This window comes from Eptesicus fuscus, chromosome 14 (genome assembly GCF_027574615.1).
Source record: "Eptesicus fuscus isolate TK198812 chromosome 14, DD_ASM_mEF_20220401, whole genome shotgun sequence".
NCBI classification, from domain to species: Eukaryota; Metazoa; Chordata; class Mammalia; order Chiroptera; family Vespertilionidae; genus Eptesicus; species Eptesicus fuscus.
Window position 1 is genome coordinate 32,868,195 of NC_072486.1, and position 21,041 is coordinate 32,889,235.

Below are 21,041 nucleotides of genomic sequence, written 5' to 3' on the forward strand. Positions count from 1 at the left end.
TTTGTTGAATTAATGAGTTAGGTATTAGTTCTTATCTCCTATGTTCTTGCTGATTCTGATATTTTTAAGGAATCTCACTTGTGTTAATATTTCTCATAACAGGAAGTTATGTTCAAACTAGACACACACAATTTGGAGTCCGGCAGACTGAAATGTCCTTTTGATCCTCAACAGCCTTTTGCTTCAGTAATGACAGGTAAGATCAATGACAGGCAGTTCTTGCTTTAGGTGTTTTATAAAGGTCTGTGTAGATTAAACTACATTTTTCTATTGAGTTAAAGATTATTTTGGATTCTTCCACTAACTATAGTGTTTTAGTGCCAAATCTCTCTATATTTAGCATCCTTATCAATAAAGTGAGGTCTCAGCCATCCTTACTGTCTACACAGTTATGTTTTACATGAACTTCTGGTTGAATTCTTTTTAATGCAAATCACACACACTCACTTGTTCTTAAATTTTACATTTAAATGTCTCAGATTATCTTTACTAAGCTGTGTCCCCATAAATTTAGCAATTCCTTAAACATAATATGTTGAACATTTTAAGACTTAAGTGGAAGGATTAATGATAAGACATAAGTGGATAAATTAATAAAATAAATTGATCAAATTATAGAGTACAGATTATAGGATATCTTTTCTTCTGATTTCACATGCTAATAAAAATTTCACATTTTCACTAGCATGTTCAGTCTTCTCTTTTTTGTATACATCTTAAATTTTCTTATGAGAAGACTCTTCTGTTTAAAGAAGGCAGTGCTGTGTGGTCTGAAGTCTATTCTGAGGAATGTCTGCACAACATTTCAACCATTATAAGAACTCCTTTTGTCTTGGTTTAGTTCGTGACTTTATTCTCTTTTTATTTAGCTTGTCTATCAAATGTTTGAATAGTCTATGCGAGTGAAGCACCATGACATTTTAATTTTCACTTACTGAGAACTGGTGAACTCCCTTTGAAGTGAAAGCTTGTGTTTTTGTGTGTTTTGAAATCGTGACTAATGTTCAGTCATTATCCTAAAAAAATGAGATAGATGATTTGTGATTCTAATCTGTCAAGAAGGGTTAACACGCCCTTAATAAAAAACAATAGATGGTAGGCATCGGTGACCCCTCTTAAGAATCTCTAAGTAATTTAAATACAAGGAAGACAGTTTTAGAGCCTGGATCTACAGATTCCGCTTTGGAGTTGAAACATACAAATTTTATTTTCCTGACAAAATGTTCAAATAGTTAAAATTTTGTTTGAAGGTAATAATTTATTTCCTTTCCTCTTACCAAACTTTTTTCACAATGACTTTGTTGATGTTGTTGGTTTTTTTTTTTTACTTTTGTTTTAAAAAATTTGCTCCCAAATGAAATGTTGCCATTTACCACATATTTTAAGGGAATGTTTTAAGAGATGGAAGCAGTGCCATATGTACATTTACATTACATACTATTCTCTATTTTGTGCTTTTTTTTTTTTCATTGAGGTTGACTGTTGTCTCAATTAGTTTAGTAAAAATTCATTTAGATGGATATAATCAGAGGATTTAGAAAGTATCTGAATCACTTATACAAAAGCAAAATTTAAATAGATGTTTGTGAGGAAAATTGGTCTTCAATGATAAAACAGTGTCTTTATTGTTCTTTTATTTAGACATTTAAAAAATCTAAATTTTCTGTAGAGATTGGCCATTTTTAATTTTGATCTATTAAGTCTAACCCAAAGTAGTTGACTATGAAGATTTCTTGCAATAGTTTAGCTCTCAAAAAGGCAACACATTCTACTATAGGGATAGCATTCTTTTCTGCCACCTTCCTCCACCCCAACAATGTGCTAATAATCATTGGGGAACTTTGATACCCCCTCCTCTTTTTCTCCCCCCAATCCTTTTGTTTACCCCTCTCCCACCTCCATCTCCCTTTACTCTCTTCCCTTTTCTGTCATCTTTTTCTCTCCTCCTGTCTCCTTTTCCTCTTCCTCCTTCTATCATCCTACCAACTTTTCCCCTCTCAGCCTCTTTCTTCTTTGCTAGCCCCATTTCTCTTTCCCCTCCTCCTACTTCTCCCTACCCTTCTCCTTCCTTCCCCTCCCCTCCCCCTTCTCCTCCCCTCCCCTCCCCTCTCCTCTCCTCTCCTCTCCTCCCCTCTCTCCTCTCCTCTCCTCTCCTCTCCTCTCCTCTCCTCTCCTCTCCTCTCCTCTCCTCTCCTCTCCTCTCCTCTCCTCTCCTCTCCTCTCCTCTCCTCTCCTCTCCTCTCCTCTCCTCTCCTCTCCTCTCCTTTCTTCTCTTCCCCTCTCTTCTCTCTCATAAAACATGGATATGCACTTTACATAAATAACAGGACAAAAAAGTTTGGTATGCAGTAATAGCAACATCATTCCCTTCTTTCCCCTTTCAGGAATTCCTGTTTATCAGAACTGTTAGAGACACGACTAGCTACAAGGAATGTAAAATGTTATAATTACAAAGAATGACTTCAGTGCTGAAAGCTCCCTTTCAGCAGAGATTAGGCAAAGAAAAGTTGTGGTCATTGAGGTTGCGTCTGTTAAGTAAATACTAATTACACAATCCATTCCTCATTATGGCATTTACTTTTTAATATTTCTTTGTGTTGCTACAATGAGAAACTCCTAATTATGATACACCATTGAATTATTTGTGAGGCAAAGGGACGGAAGAGCTAGTTCATAAGAGAAGCCAATACATGTACAGTTCTTATAACATCAGATTACCAATGTTTATGGAGTTATCTTTTCTTTAAGCAAATTTTTCAAAATCTGAATGTGAAATCTATGAATTATAGCATCAATATATTCTGATGTTGAGCAATAAACATCTTTGGTTTCATGCTGTGAAATTAGTATATTGTAAATAGTACTGATGGTAAACTCTTAGAAGTCTTATGTATTCTTTTCTCTCACCCAGATGAATACCTCTACTCTGGAACAGCTTCTGATTTCCTTGGCAAAGATACCGCATTCACGCGGTCCCTCGGGCCTACTCAAGACCACCATTACATCAGAACTGACATTTCAGAGCACTACTGGCTCAATGGTTAGTGATTTTCTCACTTTTGATTGTTTTGCCTTGCTTTTGGAAAGATAAGAAAGTCATTATTATTCATGCAGATGTGTTTTGGGATAAGCAATTTAGTTCAACATTTTAAAATAAGTTCAAAATAATTTCTCACTAAGTTATACATGATAATAACTGACATTTATTAAGCGTGTGCTATTGTCCTTGACATTTCTATGTTCTAATAGATTTTTTAATATTCTTAAAGACCTATGAAGTATATTTAATGAGTACAAATTTTTAAAGATGAGATAGAGAGAAGTTGAATAATTTGGTCAAGATCTTACAACTTGTAAGCTGCAGAGCTAGATGACAAGTTAGCAATCTTTCTCCTGTAGTCTTTTGATGACTAAGTCAAATTCTGTCTATGAGCGAATTGGAAAGGGGTTAGATTATAATGCTAACTTCTTTTGTTTAAAGATAACTTATGTTTTGGTTAGGACATCTCCCTCCAAAATTTTAAGCATATTGATATTGTCATTAGTTTGATTCCTTTTTTGGGGGTCATACAGTATTCCAAGTTTTCAATAAGACAAACAAACTTCTCCAAAAAAAAAAAAAAAACAAAAAGAAGAAGAAGAAGAAGAAGAAGAAGAAGAAGAAGAAGAAGAAGAAGAAAGAAAAGAAAAAAAAAAAAAAAGACAAAAAAATAAAGCCTAAATATATTTATTTAATTCAAGGAACAATGAACAATGCAAGGATTTTTTTTTTCCTACTGCCTTGCAACAAGTCAGGATTTATCATTAATATTTTCTAATCAACATAGGACTTTATTCCGCTGCATGGAAGAATAATATAACATTGCTATCTAAGCAGGCAAGCAGCATTTCTCATTCCCACCATAAATATTGGGTTTTAGTGGAGGAGGCCAGGGTAGAGACTTCCTAGGGGCTATCTGTCTATCTCTCCATGTCATTTAAGGAGTGACAATATAAACAAAAGGGAAAAACATTTCTTTAGTCAAAACTTCCAGATCCATTTGTTTACACAACAATGTCAATTTCGTTGACCAAAATAGAACCCATTATTAGGTAACACAAATTTAGAATATCCCCAATTAAGTGATTTCTTAACACTCTTGCAAGGCAGGACTCTCTTCTTGAGCCTTGTGAGGTTTTGTGGAAATACTTGATTTGAGAGGAACTCCATAGATTTTACCCAAAGAAAAGTTTAGTCATCTACTTGGTAACAAGATATACTTAAGGCTTTAAAGTGAAATATAGATATAGTCTTGGGGTGGCAAATATCATTATATTGCCATTTAAAAGATTATTCCATTCTTTTCCTTAACTGTGACATGTCCATAAAGAAGTCTGAGCACTGCTAGAACAATAAATATAGGAACTATTTATTCAACTATTATTTGCCTAGCAGGGTTGTTCTTCGGGCTATGTTGAGAGCATGGCAAAAGTAGAAAGCCTTTGAGTTGGTTGAACATTTTATCGCTTCTTGACCTTTTGACTAAGATCAAATGAGTTGGTTAAACTTTCTTTAAATAAACAACATTTGAGGGCCTATGGCTTACTACCGGCTATTCTATACACTGGGCCTGAAAAGATTATGCCGGAGGGTTGCTAACCTCAGGCAGGACAAATGCCTGAGGCATAAGAAGAGAGTGGGATATGAAACTAGAAAGCTGTAAATATCCAGAAACTGATGAGAAGTTATCTATCTTTTAATTTATATTTTATCTTTTTGAGAGATAGTTGACAAGTAACATTATATTAGTTGCAGGTATACAACATAATGATTCTATATTCGTATATATTGTAAATTGATCACCACAGTAAGTATAGCAACATCCATCACCAGACATAGTTACCACATTTTTTTCTTGACATGGGAACTTTAAGATTTATTTTCTTAGCAACTTTAAAATATGTAGTACAATATTATTAACAATAGTTACCATGCTATATTTTACATCCCCAAAGCTCATTTATTTTTAATTAGAAGGTTGTTTCTTTTGACCCCCTGCCCCATTCCCTGATATTCATTAGAGAATCAGATCTTTGTTTTTGATGAAGGTAACTGACAATAGCATGAGGGGAAGACCAAAGGAGAATGAAGACAGAGAAAGATAAGAGACCATTGCACAAAAGCAGGAAATGAGGATGGAATAGAAACAAAGGTAGTGGCAGTGGAGGTGGACATGAGAATATACAGGAATAAATATTAGAAATTGAAGATAATTGTTTGGGAATAGAAGAATTTGAGGGATATTTCAGGAGAACATTTTGGATACTGGGGAAAAATTGCATTTGAAGTCATCAGAAAGGAAGAAATTGAAGGTGGGAGAAAATATACACCGCAGAAGGTCTCAATGGATTGAAGGTAGGCAAATGATTAAGCTGAGGGAGAACATTTATGGTTCTAGAGCATTCATGGCAGATTGCTTAGTGGTTAATGACAGGAGTGCCATATGACCTGATTTGCCTGGATGTTTCCAGTTTTAATCTGTTCTTTAACTCTCAAATGTGCCCCAGTTTAGATAAAAATTATAGATCTGTTTGTGTGTAACTTAGTTGCCTAGGTTTAAATACTGACCATCACTTATTTGTGACCTTGGTCAAATCTTTCTTTGTCTGAAAATTTGGAATAATGAAAGTATTCACAGGGTGCTGAATTCTGTAAAATTGTTTCTTGTGTTCTAGTGTTTCCTAAGACTATATTTCCAGCCTTTTCTTAGAACTGAGTGCCCTTAAAAATATTTATTTGGATACCTTATATTTTCATCTCAGATGAGAAGAAATGGTTGTTTAATATGGGAGTAAAGATATCTAAGCCTTAGCCTTTATTATACTACAAAAGTGCTTTGAAACTTTTACAAGTTGTTTAGTGATCCTTTGAATTTCCTCAAAAATGTACATAGGTAGATAGAGATGTAGAAATAGGTATATAAGAGACTATTGTGTCTAAAATCTAAAATTTTATGAGTCTAACTTTAAAACGATCATGTTGTCCCTTTGTATCCTATCTTTTATTACCAGTTTCCTGATTTTTATCTGTCTTAACTTTCTTAATTTCATCCACCCAGTTACCTTGAAATTATCTTTGATTCCTTCCTCTCTTCACCCTTTATCTAATCTTTTGCTAAGGACCTTTACTTCCTTCAAAATATCTATTGACCTTGTTTTTTCATTGGCATCATCTTCCTATAGGCCTCCATCACCTTATCTCTGGTTTAGTGCCATTATTTTACTGTTTTTTACATCATTTTGGTCTAGCCAGAGTCAGTCAGGGTGAGCATTAAGTCAGAGGTTTGCTGAGGGACAAGCAGGCTGCAATTAGAAGAGCACAGTGAGTGCTTCAAAAGACCCAGTGAGTCAGCTTCTCGGTCCTAGGACAGAGCAAGGGAGAAAGTACAGAAACTATATGAAATTCTTATAATGAGGACCTACCTGACATGCTAAGGCTAAAAATAGATCGGCTTGCTTAGGAAGAGTTTCTGTCCTCAGTTCTGAGAAGTGGCCATTTTTCAGTTGTAGTCAGCCTAGGGTCCAAAGACAGGTCATGAGGTCATCAGCTAGTGTCAGGAGTGTGGTGGGGACAAAGCATAGTGATTGTTAGAGGAACTGTGCTGATTATTGGGAATGAACGTTATCTCAGACATTATCTTATTCAACCTCATACTCCACAAATGGAGACTCAGTGTGAAGAAGGGATATGTCCAGGTCTCCTAAGTACCAGAGCCATCCTTCCATTACAATACCAGCTCCTGACGAGAGCGGCAGATCAGGTCTCCTGAATTTGGAAGCTTGACTCCTATTTTGGTAGCAATTATGGGGCTAAAGCTCAGTTTCTTCCTTAGCACTGGACCTAACACAGTTAATAATACAGCCTAATGACTATAGCTGCACTAACCAATATGGTAGACACTAGCCACATGTGAAATTAATTAAAATTAAATGAATTTAAATTTTGGTTTCTTAGTCACATTGGTCATATAAAAAGTGTTCAATAATCAGATGGGCTAGGGGCTACCTTAATGGATAGCACAGATATAATACATTTTCATCATCATGGAAATTTCCATTAAACAGCAGTAGTCTAAAGTATACTTATTTATTAATTATGTACAAGAGCCCACAATAGCATAATGCAACATATGTGTAAATTTTATTTACTATTCATTTGGCATTTTGATGTAAAACTCAATCCTGGGTCTAATAAAATTATTGCCAGGTCGAAAGATCTGACAGATATTTGATATTTCAAATAATAGGATCAATGTCCAATTTATTTCTTCTTATATATTATTACATTACTATAGGCCCAATGCACGAAATTTGTGCAAGGGCCTTGGCCCCCGCCCCCACCCATGGCCCATACCCGCTGCCATCAGGGGCCTCTGCTGCCTCTGCCTCGGCCCCCACCCACTGTGGCTTTGTCCAGAAGGAAGGATGTCCGGAAGGACGTCTGGTCTAATTAGCATATTATGCTTTTATTATTATAGATTGTATTATTTCCCTTTAAAGATATTATTTTCTCTTAAATTTTGTTTTCCATATTTTCATTTTTAATTTAAAATCCTACTTTTTGCGCGTTTGTGATGAAGTAAACTCTCATAAAGGTAAATTGATATTATGTTAAGATGAAATTAAATTTAAGAATTAAGTTAAATTTGCAATTGAGTATTTTAGCTATTAAGATGCAGATTTTAAGTAATTAACCTTTTAAAAATATGATACTAAATAAATCTTTAATAAGTCCATTTTTATCACTGAACCACATAGGGAGTTTAAAAATCCTTGATGTGTGTGTGTGCCATAGTTTGTTCTTTGTCCTGTCTGGAATTACCTAGCGTGATAGCAGTTAACCTCTGCACTTACTACTATCAGAGAAATGCATGGATGGCCTTTCTCCATTGCTCGTGGGAGTGGGGTTCTTTGGGTACCACAGGAATAAGCATTTCTGGAGGCCCCCATGGGAGGATGAGATGTGGTGGAAAGCTTTATTTTCGTGGAATTAAATCCCTTGGTTTGCAAAGTCCCGTTTTCCTTAAACCAGTCCTGGAAGAGGTGCAACTGGGGATTCAGCAGAGCTAAATGCAAAGCCAGAGTCCAGAGTTTCTGTTCCATGGTGGAGTTGGGTCCTACACAGCATCAGTCTAGTTCTAATCCATCAGTCCATTGTGTGGGGTCCAGATGGCCTTGAGCCATCTGGGCAAATACAGGGGGCACACCCCCTACAACAGGAGAGCCAGGAGCCCAGCATTCAAGAGAGAGAACTTTGTTTAGGAGCTTATGTATCTCAAATCTTTCATGCTTGCAGTGGCCAAAACTACTCTGGCCATTGATCTGCTCCCTACATCATCCAGACCTTACTTGGCATGTGCCTATTATCCAGTCTCTTCTCCCAGGGATCTGCCAGGAACAGACTAGTGGCTTTGCAGCTTCCTGGTAAAGTTGTACAAATGGCATTCCTATAAACTTTGGCCTTCTCTTTGCTCCTTTCCAGTACATTCATAACTGGGTTATTTATAATGGTGTTGTTACTAGTCCAAGGATCCTTGTCAGAATTTCTCAATGACTTTGTCTAATCCAATTCCAAAAAGACTTAAGTATGAGTCCTGATGCCTTCTTTGAGAAACTAATCCACTTATTAAATACCTTACAGGTGAATAAAAAACCACAAAGGTGAAATGGAAATACTATAGGGAGTTCTAGATGAAGACTTAGATGATTCCACATTTTTTTCTCTCTCTCTCAACTTTACCTTAGAACACACAAATAACTAGGAATATAGATACAAGTCAGGCTGGTCACTCAAACACAATGGAGTTTTTATGAGAATTTTAGGGGAAAAAAACTGAAGTATGGAAAATGAAAACAAATGATGACGCCTCAGTTGCATATGTTTTTGTTTCCTTCCATGAAGTAAAGGAGAACTTTTGTTTTAATTTTGCATTTTTAACATATGGAGGCAGTTTTTATTTGCAGTTTCTTTGGGAGTGCTCTGTTGGCTATAAATTCTCCTTCCACACAAAAGAACATTTTTTTTAGGAAAAAGATGTTACGAGAAGTGAAAGAAAGTAAGAAAGTCATTATAGATTGTCATTGTGTAGGTGAGCTCATCTGGGTGAGAGGTTCAGAGGGAGAAATGAAAGTGATGTGTAATACAGGCCATGTGGATTTATTCCATCTTCATTTGGCAGTGACTCTTAGTGTCATGCTAAAGTTCATTTGTGAAAATGCATGAGTATGAACTCCACCCCTATTCGGACATGTGTTTCAGACGCCAAAGGGGGGAAATGTGCCATAATAGAGCCCAGGTGTCTATTGGTATAATTTTATATTATTTAATTCAGCAACAGTGCATGTCATATACTGATTACATGATACCTATTTTTACTCAAATCAGGCAGCAAGTCAGGAAAGTTTCTATCAAGAAATACTAACATCAATGTTCTAAGGCAGGACCTCAATTGAATCTGCATAAAAGAAACTCTTTATTCTTGAAACATGTGTATATTTTTAACTCATAAATATGCATATTGTTTAAATCACAGAATAGAGTACTATTTGATACTCTTTTTCCCTAATTAGATTTCTTCATTTAGTAAACATTTGGCTTAAACACTTCCACTATTCAATTTTCTTACAGTACTCCAAAACAGTTTTCTTATAGTACTGGAAAAATAATCAACATTCAAAAGAGAGTTCAATAAAACCAGTAAAACTAAAAGTCACTGAATAGACACAATAAGACCATCTGCTATATATGTATAAAATGGCCATCTATGTCCATGACTCTTCATCTTAGATGCTTATAAGAATCACCTATAAGGTTTTATTTATTTTTGTATATAAATACATTTTAAAAATACACATGCCAGTGCAAATGGACATTTTCATCCAGGGCCCGGACATGGAACTGAGACATCTGCAAATTCAAAGCAGTTATGTAGATGGTTATTAATGTCTAGTCTGTGTATTGGTAAGCCCACAGTTGGTTGTCTTTTCTCGACCTATATTGTCTCAATCTCCCTTTAAGTCATTGGAAACATCCAGATGGGCCTTCTTAGCCATATATCTTGGCCATATGTTAATATTTCCTTAATCTAGATTGTAATTGGTTTGAAGTGAAGCATAGTTTTATTAATTTTTAAATTCTTATATTCTACCAGTTTTCTTGTTCTAAGTGCCTTGAACATAGTAGTAATTAAAAACAGTTTTTGTTTTCATGAATTTGCTGAAATCTTAATACCACATTTGTAGGAAAATTTATTTCCACAAAGAGTTTAGTTTTTTTAAAGAAACATAATGTATTTAAATAAAAAATGAGAAGTGTTAATTTGTTACAACAAAAGAACTTTTACTTTGCTCAGGAATTCAAAACCAAGTGTTTATAATTTATCAACAATTTAAAAGACGGACTGGAGGGGAAAAATCATAAAACCATGAGTGGAATTGTTAATGGATCTTGCTAATTTAAAATTAATTAGAAAAGAAAATTTAAAGCATCCTACATAGTTTACTAAAATTTAACTTTTATATAATCTAGGGTCACATGAAAGTGAGATTATCAGGAGCATAGGAATCCATTGTAGTTCTAAATTCCAGGAACAGAACAGGGAATAATAAAGAACAAAGTGGAGAAAGTTGGTGCCCATATCTTCCCCATCCTCCTTTTCCTCTCAACACTTCTCAGAGAAACAGTTGGATGGGTGACCAGGTTGCCCCCCCCCCCCCCACTCACTTCCTCTGGGGATTGAACCCCCTACCTAAGTACAGTACATGCTCTGACAGGGATTCAAACCCAGAACCCTTTGGTGTATGGGACAACACTCCAAGACAGAGAGCTGGGGTGGTAAAGACTGAACTATCCATCACTTGGAATCAAACATTAACTTTTGTCTGTTGAACTGCTCTGCATTTGCGGGGAAATGATTTTTAGTCTCTGATAGGTACACCACAATCAGATCGCTGGGCAAATCTCTAGAGAAGGCAGTATTGATCTTTCTTACCTCTCATTTCTTCCTCTTCTTTTTTTCTTTTTCTGGCGGAGGGGTTGGGGGGTGTTGTGTATGGTGCAGAGGGTTATCTTCTCTTGTTTGCTACTTCTATTCCCTGAACAATGCTCTGTGCTTCCTTCCAGGTACCTGGTATTTTCCATTTAGCTGAAGTCCTTTCTTTTTTTCTCAACCACTGTCTTAGTCAAAAGGATTATTTCTGAACTACCATTTCCCAGTTACAGATCTGTTACCTGGTTAATTCACAGTGATATACAATTAGGACTTAAAATGCCCTATAAACGAGGAATTAATAACTTGACTTGTCATTGATGCGATGCAAAGGGTTTAAAGTATTGCCAATGTTTTTTTCCACCTCCTCTGTATTATGAACATCTTTCCATGCAGCACTTTTAGAACTAATTCATTATTAGCCCCTACATATTATACTAATAATTGCTTGGATGTGCATAATTTTTTCTGGTTTGTGGTCCTAATAATAATAATGATTATAATCATCATCTTAATTATAAACATTTACTGAACACTTATGTGTCAGTCACTGTCAGATACTAAGTACTTTATATATATTAATTCACTGTATCAGTTATCCAAGCAGGTAGATGGTATCCGTAGCCTCCTATTAGGAGTGAGTAACTTGAGGCATGGGGAAAATAAATAATTTGCCCAAGGTCACCTTTCCAGTAGGTGGCAAAGACATGATATGAACCTGGAGAGAATGTCATCAAAGCCTACACTGGAGTTGATCCACACACTATTTGTGGTTGTTTTTTCACTTTTCCTCCTTTGGCAATTACACAAAATGCACCAAATAACTTCCTAATGTAACACAATTTAGGATATGTTTATAGTTTTTCCTAATCTTTTCACAATAGTTATTGTGGCTAAAAAGCAGTGACTCCAACATATAAAAGAATATAAGTCATAGAATCTCCAGGTGTGAAAGGGTAAGTTAAGTAATTTAGTCGAGGTGCAAAAATTGTGAGTATCAGCCAGTCATGTTCTCACCTGCTCTCTAGAGTTCCTAGATAACTTGTTCAGGACCTCTTCATGTGAGTACATGTTTCTATGGACACCATATTTATTTTTTATATGTCTCATTTCCCACATTCCACTCATGGTTCATTTTTTTTTAATTCTGCTGATTGTTTTACATACAAAAGATGCCTGTAGTATTGTGGCTAAATTATTTCAGTATTTTAATTTATAGCTTCTTTTCTTTCAAACAGGTGCCAAATTTATTGGGACTTTCCCCATACCAGACACCTATAATCCAGATGATGATAAGATATATTTCTTCTTTCGTGAATCATCTCAAGAAGGCAGTACTTCGGATAAGACGATTCTTTCTCGAGTTGGAAGAGTTTGTAAGGCAAGATATATTTATTTTACTTAAGCATGTATGTATGTGTCTGAACAATTACCCATGTAATGGGGAAGTAAAAGTTAATGTCCACTATTAGTAAGTGGTAAGATATATTCATACTATCTTACATGTATAATTTTTGAGATCTGAAAGGAAAGGGAAAACATGATTCAGCTTTTCCAAAGTTACAGTTTCCTTTTCCAGTGCCTGAGCTGTTGCCCAGGTGTGAGTCTCTTTGGTACCTTGCTCCTTTCACTAATGCTATATCCCTTTGCTAATTATTGATATTCCAGTAAAATCATTGCATTGTCCTAATTTGTGGAGATTAAGATGATCTTAAACATTAAATAATCTGATTTAAAAATTGAAAGCAATTTAATAATTCTTAGAGTAAGTTAAACACTAAAAGAATCATATTGTGTATTTTTATAAAAACACAGATCTCATCACACATCTAAAATTATATATCTTTACCTGGGTCAAATAAGTTGAAAATGTGGTTCTAGTATTATTCTAATAATTTTTTTAGAACATTAATCTAGATTAGGTTCTGAAAGAAAGTTAAATAAAGAGAAAAAAGAGCAAACATATCAAAATGTTATAATTATTTTGAAGAACATAATTATTTTTTTAGTACTGCTGTTTTATGTAAATTACAGGAAAATGCAGAGACTCTATGAGACACTTCCATTTTGTGCCACCAAAGCTCTCATTTGTCCAGCCCGTATAGTGCAGTGGTTGAGCATCAACCCATGAACCAGGAGGTCACTGGTTGATCCCCTAGGGCTCATGCCTAGGTTTTGGGCTCAGTCCCAGGTAGGGGGCAGCTGATCAGTGTATCTCTCTCATCAGTGTTTCTATTTCTCTGTCCCTCTTCCTTCATCTCTCCTTAAAATCAATTGAAAACATTTTTTTTTTTTTAAAAAGGTCTCATTTGAGTGAATACAAGCTTTGTAGAATAATAATGCTACTGGTTCTACTTATGACTTTAGTGTATTTTTTTTTAGTTGGATTTATGTTTACTAAAATAGCTTTTCCTTTTTTTCTTTCTTCTCTTCAATCCTCACTTGGGGACATGTTTTATATTGATTTTTAGAGAGAGAGGAAGGAAGAGAAAAAGGGAGAGAAACATCCTTCGGTTCCCCCCCCCCCCCCCCCCCGCCTACTCACTTCCACTGGGGATTGAACCCCCTACCTAAGTACAGTACATGCTCTGACAGGGAATCAAACCCGGAACCCTTTGGTGTATGGGACAACACTCCAACCCATTGCCCCAGGCCAGAGCAAAATCACTTTTCTTAAACAGATATGCACCTTTAGTATTAACTCAGTTATTAAGTGGACAAGCTGTTAAGCTAATACATATTCTCAGTGGGAAGCTTGCTTAGGTCTTTACAAACTTTTTCTTTTCTTCCATCTATCTGAGCCTATTACCTTTTGTCTCAAACTGTGCCCTCAGGCTTTTGAACACTTCCAGGGAGAGTAATGCAAACCATCACTGCACTTAAAACTGCTAATGAAAACATGACTTCTGAGTGAGGCCAACCTGTGAGCATAGGTGATTCTTTACCTAGTCCATAATGCTGTCGCCCACTGATCCCTTTACCCCCAGGGGAAAGACTTTCTAAAAAACATCCTTATTATTTCAGAGTCTAAGAATTCACAGTAATTTCTCTTGAAGCCTCTTGACTAGAGATGAATGGCCATTGCTAGTGTGTTGGTGTGCTGAAGCGTGCCTTTTAACAGCAGTACCCTGACCCTGAAAGGCTGTGCGGTGGGGTGACAACATTTGTGTAAGTGAGCTATGTTAAAGAAGTCATGAGAATTGCAGTCAATTAAATGTATTTTAAGAGTCACTTTCTGATTAACTTGTTTAACAACTGTATGTTATATGAACTAGTGCAATACTTATTTCTTGATACATTTAATCCAATTAATTGATGGAAATTAATTTATGATGTTGAGTAATGTTTTTCCTACTATCAATATACTGAAAGTTAATCTTAGAGGTAGAGAAATAAATTAAAAAGAAATGTAGTTGCCCCATTTTTATATAAAATTCTTTATTAAAAATATAGTCTAGACTTTTAAGTGTCAGCCCTGGGATATTTTATTTAAACTATGAACAAAGTCCTATAAAACTGAAAGGCAGAGAGAATTCTAATACTTGAGTCTTCTCACCACAAAACCTCTGAGGCCACACAGCAAGATTTTGTCATGCTATTGTTTTTGGATAAAAAGCTAACAAATTGTGAGATCAAATAAGGCATGTGATGGATGAGTTTTCTTAAAAAAAGATATAATAGAGGTTCTCACATTAGTGTATCTCTACTTAATCTCTGTTTTAGTTGAATACCATCTTTTGAATTTCCCACTTCACATTTGTTCTATTGGTCAAATGTTTACAATATTTGGTTCTAAATGCTTTCTTTGTAATTTCTCAATTGTAATGCACCCTGCCCATGGCTTCAACTTTATTTAATAATTTAGGTTTAATGTGTGGCAAAAAGAGAGCATTTCTAAATGGAGACTTCACTGACAAGTTTAAAAATCTTTTTTAAATGTCACGTCCTGCAAAAAAACAAAAAGTTTAATAGTGCAATACTTATTTATTGATAGATTTACTCCAATTAGTTTATATAAATTAATTTATGATATTGAGAAATGTTTTTGCTACTATCAATATACTGAAAGCTAACCTTATAGGTGGAAAAATATATTAAGAATAAATTTGGTTGCACCATTTATAAAATTATTTACTAAAAATATAATATAGACTTTAAGTGTCAGCCATGGGATATTCCATTTAAATTATGAACAAAGTCAGCATCATCATTGTTGCTGTTACATGTTTTTCACATAAAAAGTGTTATTCTGACATTATTTGGAATATCTTGCTCTTTGTTGTTTCTTTTTTTTAACCCCCATTTGATTAGTATAAGATTGTTTTTCTATTTTCAACAAATAATAAATAACAGAATGCATCTCTGCTATTAAATAAAATTAAGTTTGACATACACAAGCAAAGATCTCAGAAAAAAAGAGATCATGTTAGAGAGAACTAAGTTAACTGTGTATACTGTACTGAGTTTACAGAGCTTTTCACTAACCTGCGAGTTCTTTATATTACTTTTTTCCACCAGGATTTTTCCATACAACATACTTATTTGGAAATATTCAGGTTTTGTTGTTTTTGCTGTAATTGTTGTTCCTTTTAATTTTTAATGGATAACTTCAGCCCAATGGAAAACTATTGACAGTTTAAGAGCTCTCCACTTTTTAAGCTCCTAAACTAAAGTAGAAGTTGTTTTATTGACTTGTCAAACATTTTCTTTTCAGACTGAGTAGTTTATAGTGATTGATGGGAAGGGGGTTTTGAAAGGAGGTTGAAATTATACAGGAATGACTAAAGAATCATTTATAGAATAAGAGGAATCTTTTTAAATTTTATAACCCATTTATTCACTATTTTATTATTTTATTTTTTCAACAACAATAAAATATAAGTTCTATGCAAAATGCAGTTCACTAAGCACTGGGAAATAAGTAAGTTTCTATCTCTTTTCTTTAAAACCTCGTAGTACAGTGAGGGTAACAGAGATATAAAAAGATAACCTCAATATAATGTAGTAGAGGTTAGAGCTGAGAAATCTATGTGCAATTCAGTGAAGCTAAAAAATTGTGTCCTAAAGGGGAGGCAACAGGTATTTTAGGCATCATTGCCACAGAGTATATTTTGCTTCCAGAATAGTGAAATCGTGCAAGTGGAACTCAGGGGTATAAATGGAAGCAATGCCATTTGAGTTTGGGGTGGTAAGTTGGAAGATAAGAAAATTTGTTTCTATGTTAAGGTGTTTAAACTCTATGCTGTAGGCAATGAGAAGTTATAAATGTGTTAAGCAGATAAGTGACTTGATAGGTAGTATATATTTAGCAATAATTCCAGGAATGCATCTGGGTTGAGAAATATTTGTGCCTGGGAGACATGTTAGGTGGTTTTCTAAAGATAGTAGGAATGAAGATATATGGGTAAGTTCAAGAGAGATTTCTAAGATAGAATCTAGGTATTGCTTTCTAAGAGGTCCTTAATTTATCACTACTCTATTAATTGTTTGTTGTAGACTAGTGCTGTCCAGTAGAACTTTCTATGCTGATGGGAATGTTCCACATCTGTACTCCCCAACACAGTAGCATGTGGCTATTTGTGTTGACATATGACTAGTATGACTGAGGAAATGAATTTTAATGTTGTTTAATTTTAATAGCTTCATGTGGCTGGTGGCTACAATCGGAGTATAGACTACCAAAGCATTCATTTACTTAACACATTTTTATTTATAATTGACCCTGTGTATGACACTATGCTAAACAATAGTTTTATAGAAGTTTTTTTTTAAAAAAAGACATTATACTTGTACTCATTGAGTTTATAACTTAGTAGATGATATATGCATTAAACGAGGAAACACAGAGATTGTGTTTATATAATTGGCAAGTGTGGTAAATGCTATAATAAAAAAAATCACAGGGTGCAATTAGAAAAAATGAGTGGAAGGTATCTCTGAGAAAGTGGTTTTTGAACCAAATGTTGAAAAGGATTAGGAAATTATATGACCAAGATGGCAGGGATGGAAAAGAATATTCCAGGTGGACTATGAAACTATGCATCTGTAAAAACTAAGAATCTGTTACCCTTTGAGACAGCATGGGTGGACCTGGAGAGTATTATGCTAAGTGAAATAAGCTAGTCAGAGGAACATAAGTATCACATGATCTCACTCATATGTGAAATCTAAAAAATAAAATACATGGACGAACAAATAGGTCCAGAGACATGGAAGCATGCAACAAACTGACAGATCTCAGAGGGAAGGGGGTGGGGGCGAGAAGAGATTAACCAAAAAATGTATATGCATAAATGCGTAATAGACACAAACAGTAGTGCTGTGGCCAGGGGTGGGATGGGAGCTGGGTGGAGGGGAGCAAAAGTAGGGGAGGATGGGAGACATCTGTAATAACTTCAACAATAAAATAAACTTAAAAGAGAATATTCCAGGCAGAAAAAAAGCACATGTGAAATCTCAGAGATGGGTTTTTCAAAGCATTTAAGGAATTCAAAGAAATCCACTGTGACTGGATTATAATAAGTGGAAAATTATCACAATAGTGACTGTTTTCCCTTTAAAGCATACACACAATTTCAAAAGTCTCCAGAATCCTTATCTTTCTTGTTTATAAATTATATTGACTGACATTGCAGATATTGACTCCATCATGTACTAGTATATGCAAGTCTGCAACAAGTTCCTGCCCCAATAGGTCTTCAATGCATTTTAATCCCCGCTTAGTCCTATCCCAGAGATTTTGGTACTTGCCCTATAGACAAGGTCTCCTATGTTCTTAGTAATTGTGGTTTCCAGAAGATAAGGCAGAGATTAAGAAAATGTATAAAGAGATACATTCTGAAATTTGGGACAAGAGACACCAAAAATTTTATGGGCATAGATTTTATATTTGGACATGTTGAACTTGATGTGGCTCTGGGATATGCTGTCATAATATCCACTTGAAAAATAAGAAGCAGCAGTAGTGTCTAGACCAAGCATGTCAAACTCAAAGGCTAACACGGGCCAAGTAAACAAGGTTTACGTTTATGTGGGCCGCAAAAGAACAAAAGCTTCAATTTTCATAGAAACGTAGGTTTATTTCAATAGAGACATGCTGAAAACAAAGAGCTGAAATAAATGAGTAATCGTTAACATAAAGTAATGGAACATTTTAATAAAATCAGTATTTTGTCTTGAACATTAACTTACCAGACACTGACTAACTGCACAAATTAATAAACATAATGCAAATGAACCTATTTTTCTTGTTCTCTGAAAGCAAAATATTTCCTGTTGCGCACACTAAACAAGTCAGTACAATACTAATGACGTGGCAATCGGCTGCTAAAATATTCGCTGCTGGTATTAGTGGAGAGAAATGGTGCACCTGCGCTTAATGCCATAAGGGAAATGAATGCAACACGATTATAGTAATCAGTAATTAGCGAACGTTGTAGTTCATTATTAATAATTATGTATAGCAGGATATTGTAAAAATTAAGTTACAAAATTTTTATTAAAACGTTTCTTACATAATGTTATATTGTCTGGGCTGCAAAAATATTCATAGTGGGCCACATGTGGCCCGCGGGCCATGAGTTTGACATGCTTGGTCTAGACTCATGAGTTTGGAAATTACCAGTATAGTGGTGGTTCTTAAAATCATTAAAGTGTCTGAAATTTCCCAAGAAAATGTGTAGTGCAAGATCAAAGAGAAAGGACAAAACCTGAGAAACAATGACATTTAAGAAATAACAACTGAAAATGTCTAAAAGGACAATTGAGAAGAAATAGTTTGATACCTAGTTGGAGAACTGGGCACAAATATTGTTAGAAGTCAAAGAAAAGAAGGAAAAAACCCCAAAGAAAAAGCAGATGCCAGTAATGTCAACATCAAAAGGAAGTCGGGTAAGACTATGATTAAAAATTGGTGTTAGGCCCAACCATAGTGGCTCAGTGGTTGGGCATCCACCTATGAATAGACCTATGAACCTAGGAGGTCACGACTTGCTTCCCCATAGGGGATATGCAGGAGGCAGCTGATCAATGATTCTCTCTCATCATTGATATCTCTCTCTTCCTCTCCATCTCCCTTCCTCTCAGAAATAAATATATATAAATATATATATACATATATATATATATTTAAAATTGGTGTTATATTTGGCAGTAAGGATGATAATTTTTGCCTGAATGATATGAATATTCAACTTGAGATCAGATCTAGGTTTATGTCTCTGCTCTACTTCTTCCTAGCTCAATTTCTTAACTTAGAAAATAAGGGCACCCATCTCTCCCATTACTCTTTTACCAGTCAAACGAAGTGCTTATATGAGATCACGTGCATTTGAATGTGACAGATATTGAGGAAGAAGGTCCTGGAAAACTGAGGAAGGGTGACTTAGATGTTTGTTTTCAAGCAATTAACAATCTAAGAGACTGACTTGTAAACAATCTAAGTACATGGCCATACCACAGTGAGTTAAATGTCAAAAATCATTTTCACACACACACATCAAACATCTACATTTTTGGAGCCAGTTCAACTAACTGTGCTTAGGAGAGGAAGAGTGATAGTATATGTGTATTGGGAGGTTGGAGACAGGTTAATTACAAAGGTTACCGGAAAGCATTAATATTTTATTAGTTTTAAAGGCTGAATATACTGTCATTATTTTGCCCTCATTTTTAGCAATATTGGGATCTTATTTCTGGACATAGTCAAAAGAATTTGGAGACATGTCTGGTGAAATTGTATCAATAATTTTGGACAAAAGGTATGGACAGGGAGAGATACTAAATAGTAAAGAAGCTGACTTGGAAGATAATTTCATAGGGTATGTTGATGGATGATAGTCTCAGGAGAAAAAGTACTTTCATCATCCACAGAATCTCTTTCAAATCCAATATGCTTATCATTGCACATGGCAGAACACATTTACTTATGAATTATCTTTCAGTTGTGTCAATACTTTCCAATTGTTTCATATTTAAAACTAGAGGCCCAGTGCATAAAATTCATGCAAGAGTAGGCCTTCCTTCCCCTGGCTGCTGGCACCGGCTTCCCTCTGACACCCAGGACCCGGGCTTCCCTCACAGAGGGAGGCAGGGCCCTGACCAATTGCATTGCACCCACCTTGGCTGGCCTGGCACCAGTGGGTGTCATAGCGTGGTCCCGGATGGTCGTTCCGCTGTTTGACCACTTGATTTGCATATTACACTTTTATTACATAGGATAAGGGACTTAGTCTAGAATGATTTATAAAGTCCTTGCCAAGCTCTATGATTTGTTGATTCTGTAGAACAACCGATATTTTCAAGCACTAAATGGGGCACCTTACACCCTGGACTGCTCTCACAGGTGGTAAATTACACAGATCTGCTTGGTAAGGTAAGACATGCTGACTGAACCTACAGGTGAAACAACATGAAATAAACCCACTGAAAATTTCTCTATTTACTTTGCAAGTTAGTCCTTTTAGATGCTATTATCTCTGCTATGTGATGTTCATTGCCGTGTGTGTGTGTGTGTGTGTGTGTGTGTGTGTGTGTGTGTCCCTTGAAGAACCACCCTGTAAGTTAATGTGTGGAAATTCCAGTCACTTCAGTGAGGTTTGCTTACAACTTTCCGCCTCAAGGCTGTTTTGCATTATTTTTGGATTCTGTTCATTTTTGGAAGCATTGTCCATTAGCTTACTTATGCGAGCCCACACCGGATTCCAGCTGTAGGTTATGCCAGTTCTCTTTTTTGTTCTGCAGTATTTCCTTTGTCCATGCCAGGAATTCAGCTTGGATGGCCCTTTCACATAACTTGCCTGAGGGGGGCTAATTAATAGCCCTTTGCCTCAATTCCCCTTGCATTGTCTATTTTGATATATAGTCCTATTTGGACAATTGCTACCTTTGAAGATTTGTGTTTTTAGGCCGATGACACTTTCCGTATTTATTGATCTCCGCCAGGTTGTGGTTTTTTGCTTACGCTCAGCATGTCACTTATAACCTAAATGAGAGATTTAGAGCCCACGAGTTACA

General features: G+C 35.5%; 1 protein-coding gene across 1 annotated transcript in view; it reads left to right on the forward strand.

The window, feature by feature from the left end:
* Positions 1 to 21,041, forward strand: part of SEMA3D (semaphorin 3D) — a 195,192-nt gene that overhangs the window by 127,603 nt on the left and 46,548 nt on the right. The window contains exons 6-8 of the mRNA XM_008149524.3: positions 103 to 196; positions 2,912 to 3,040; positions 12,266 to 12,408. Of these exons, the coding sequence (XP_008147746.2) occupies positions 103 to 196; positions 2,912 to 3,040; positions 12,266 to 12,408 (366 nt within the window). The remainder of the gene's footprint in view (positions 1 to 102; positions 197 to 2,911; positions 3,041 to 12,265; positions 12,409 to 21,041) is intronic.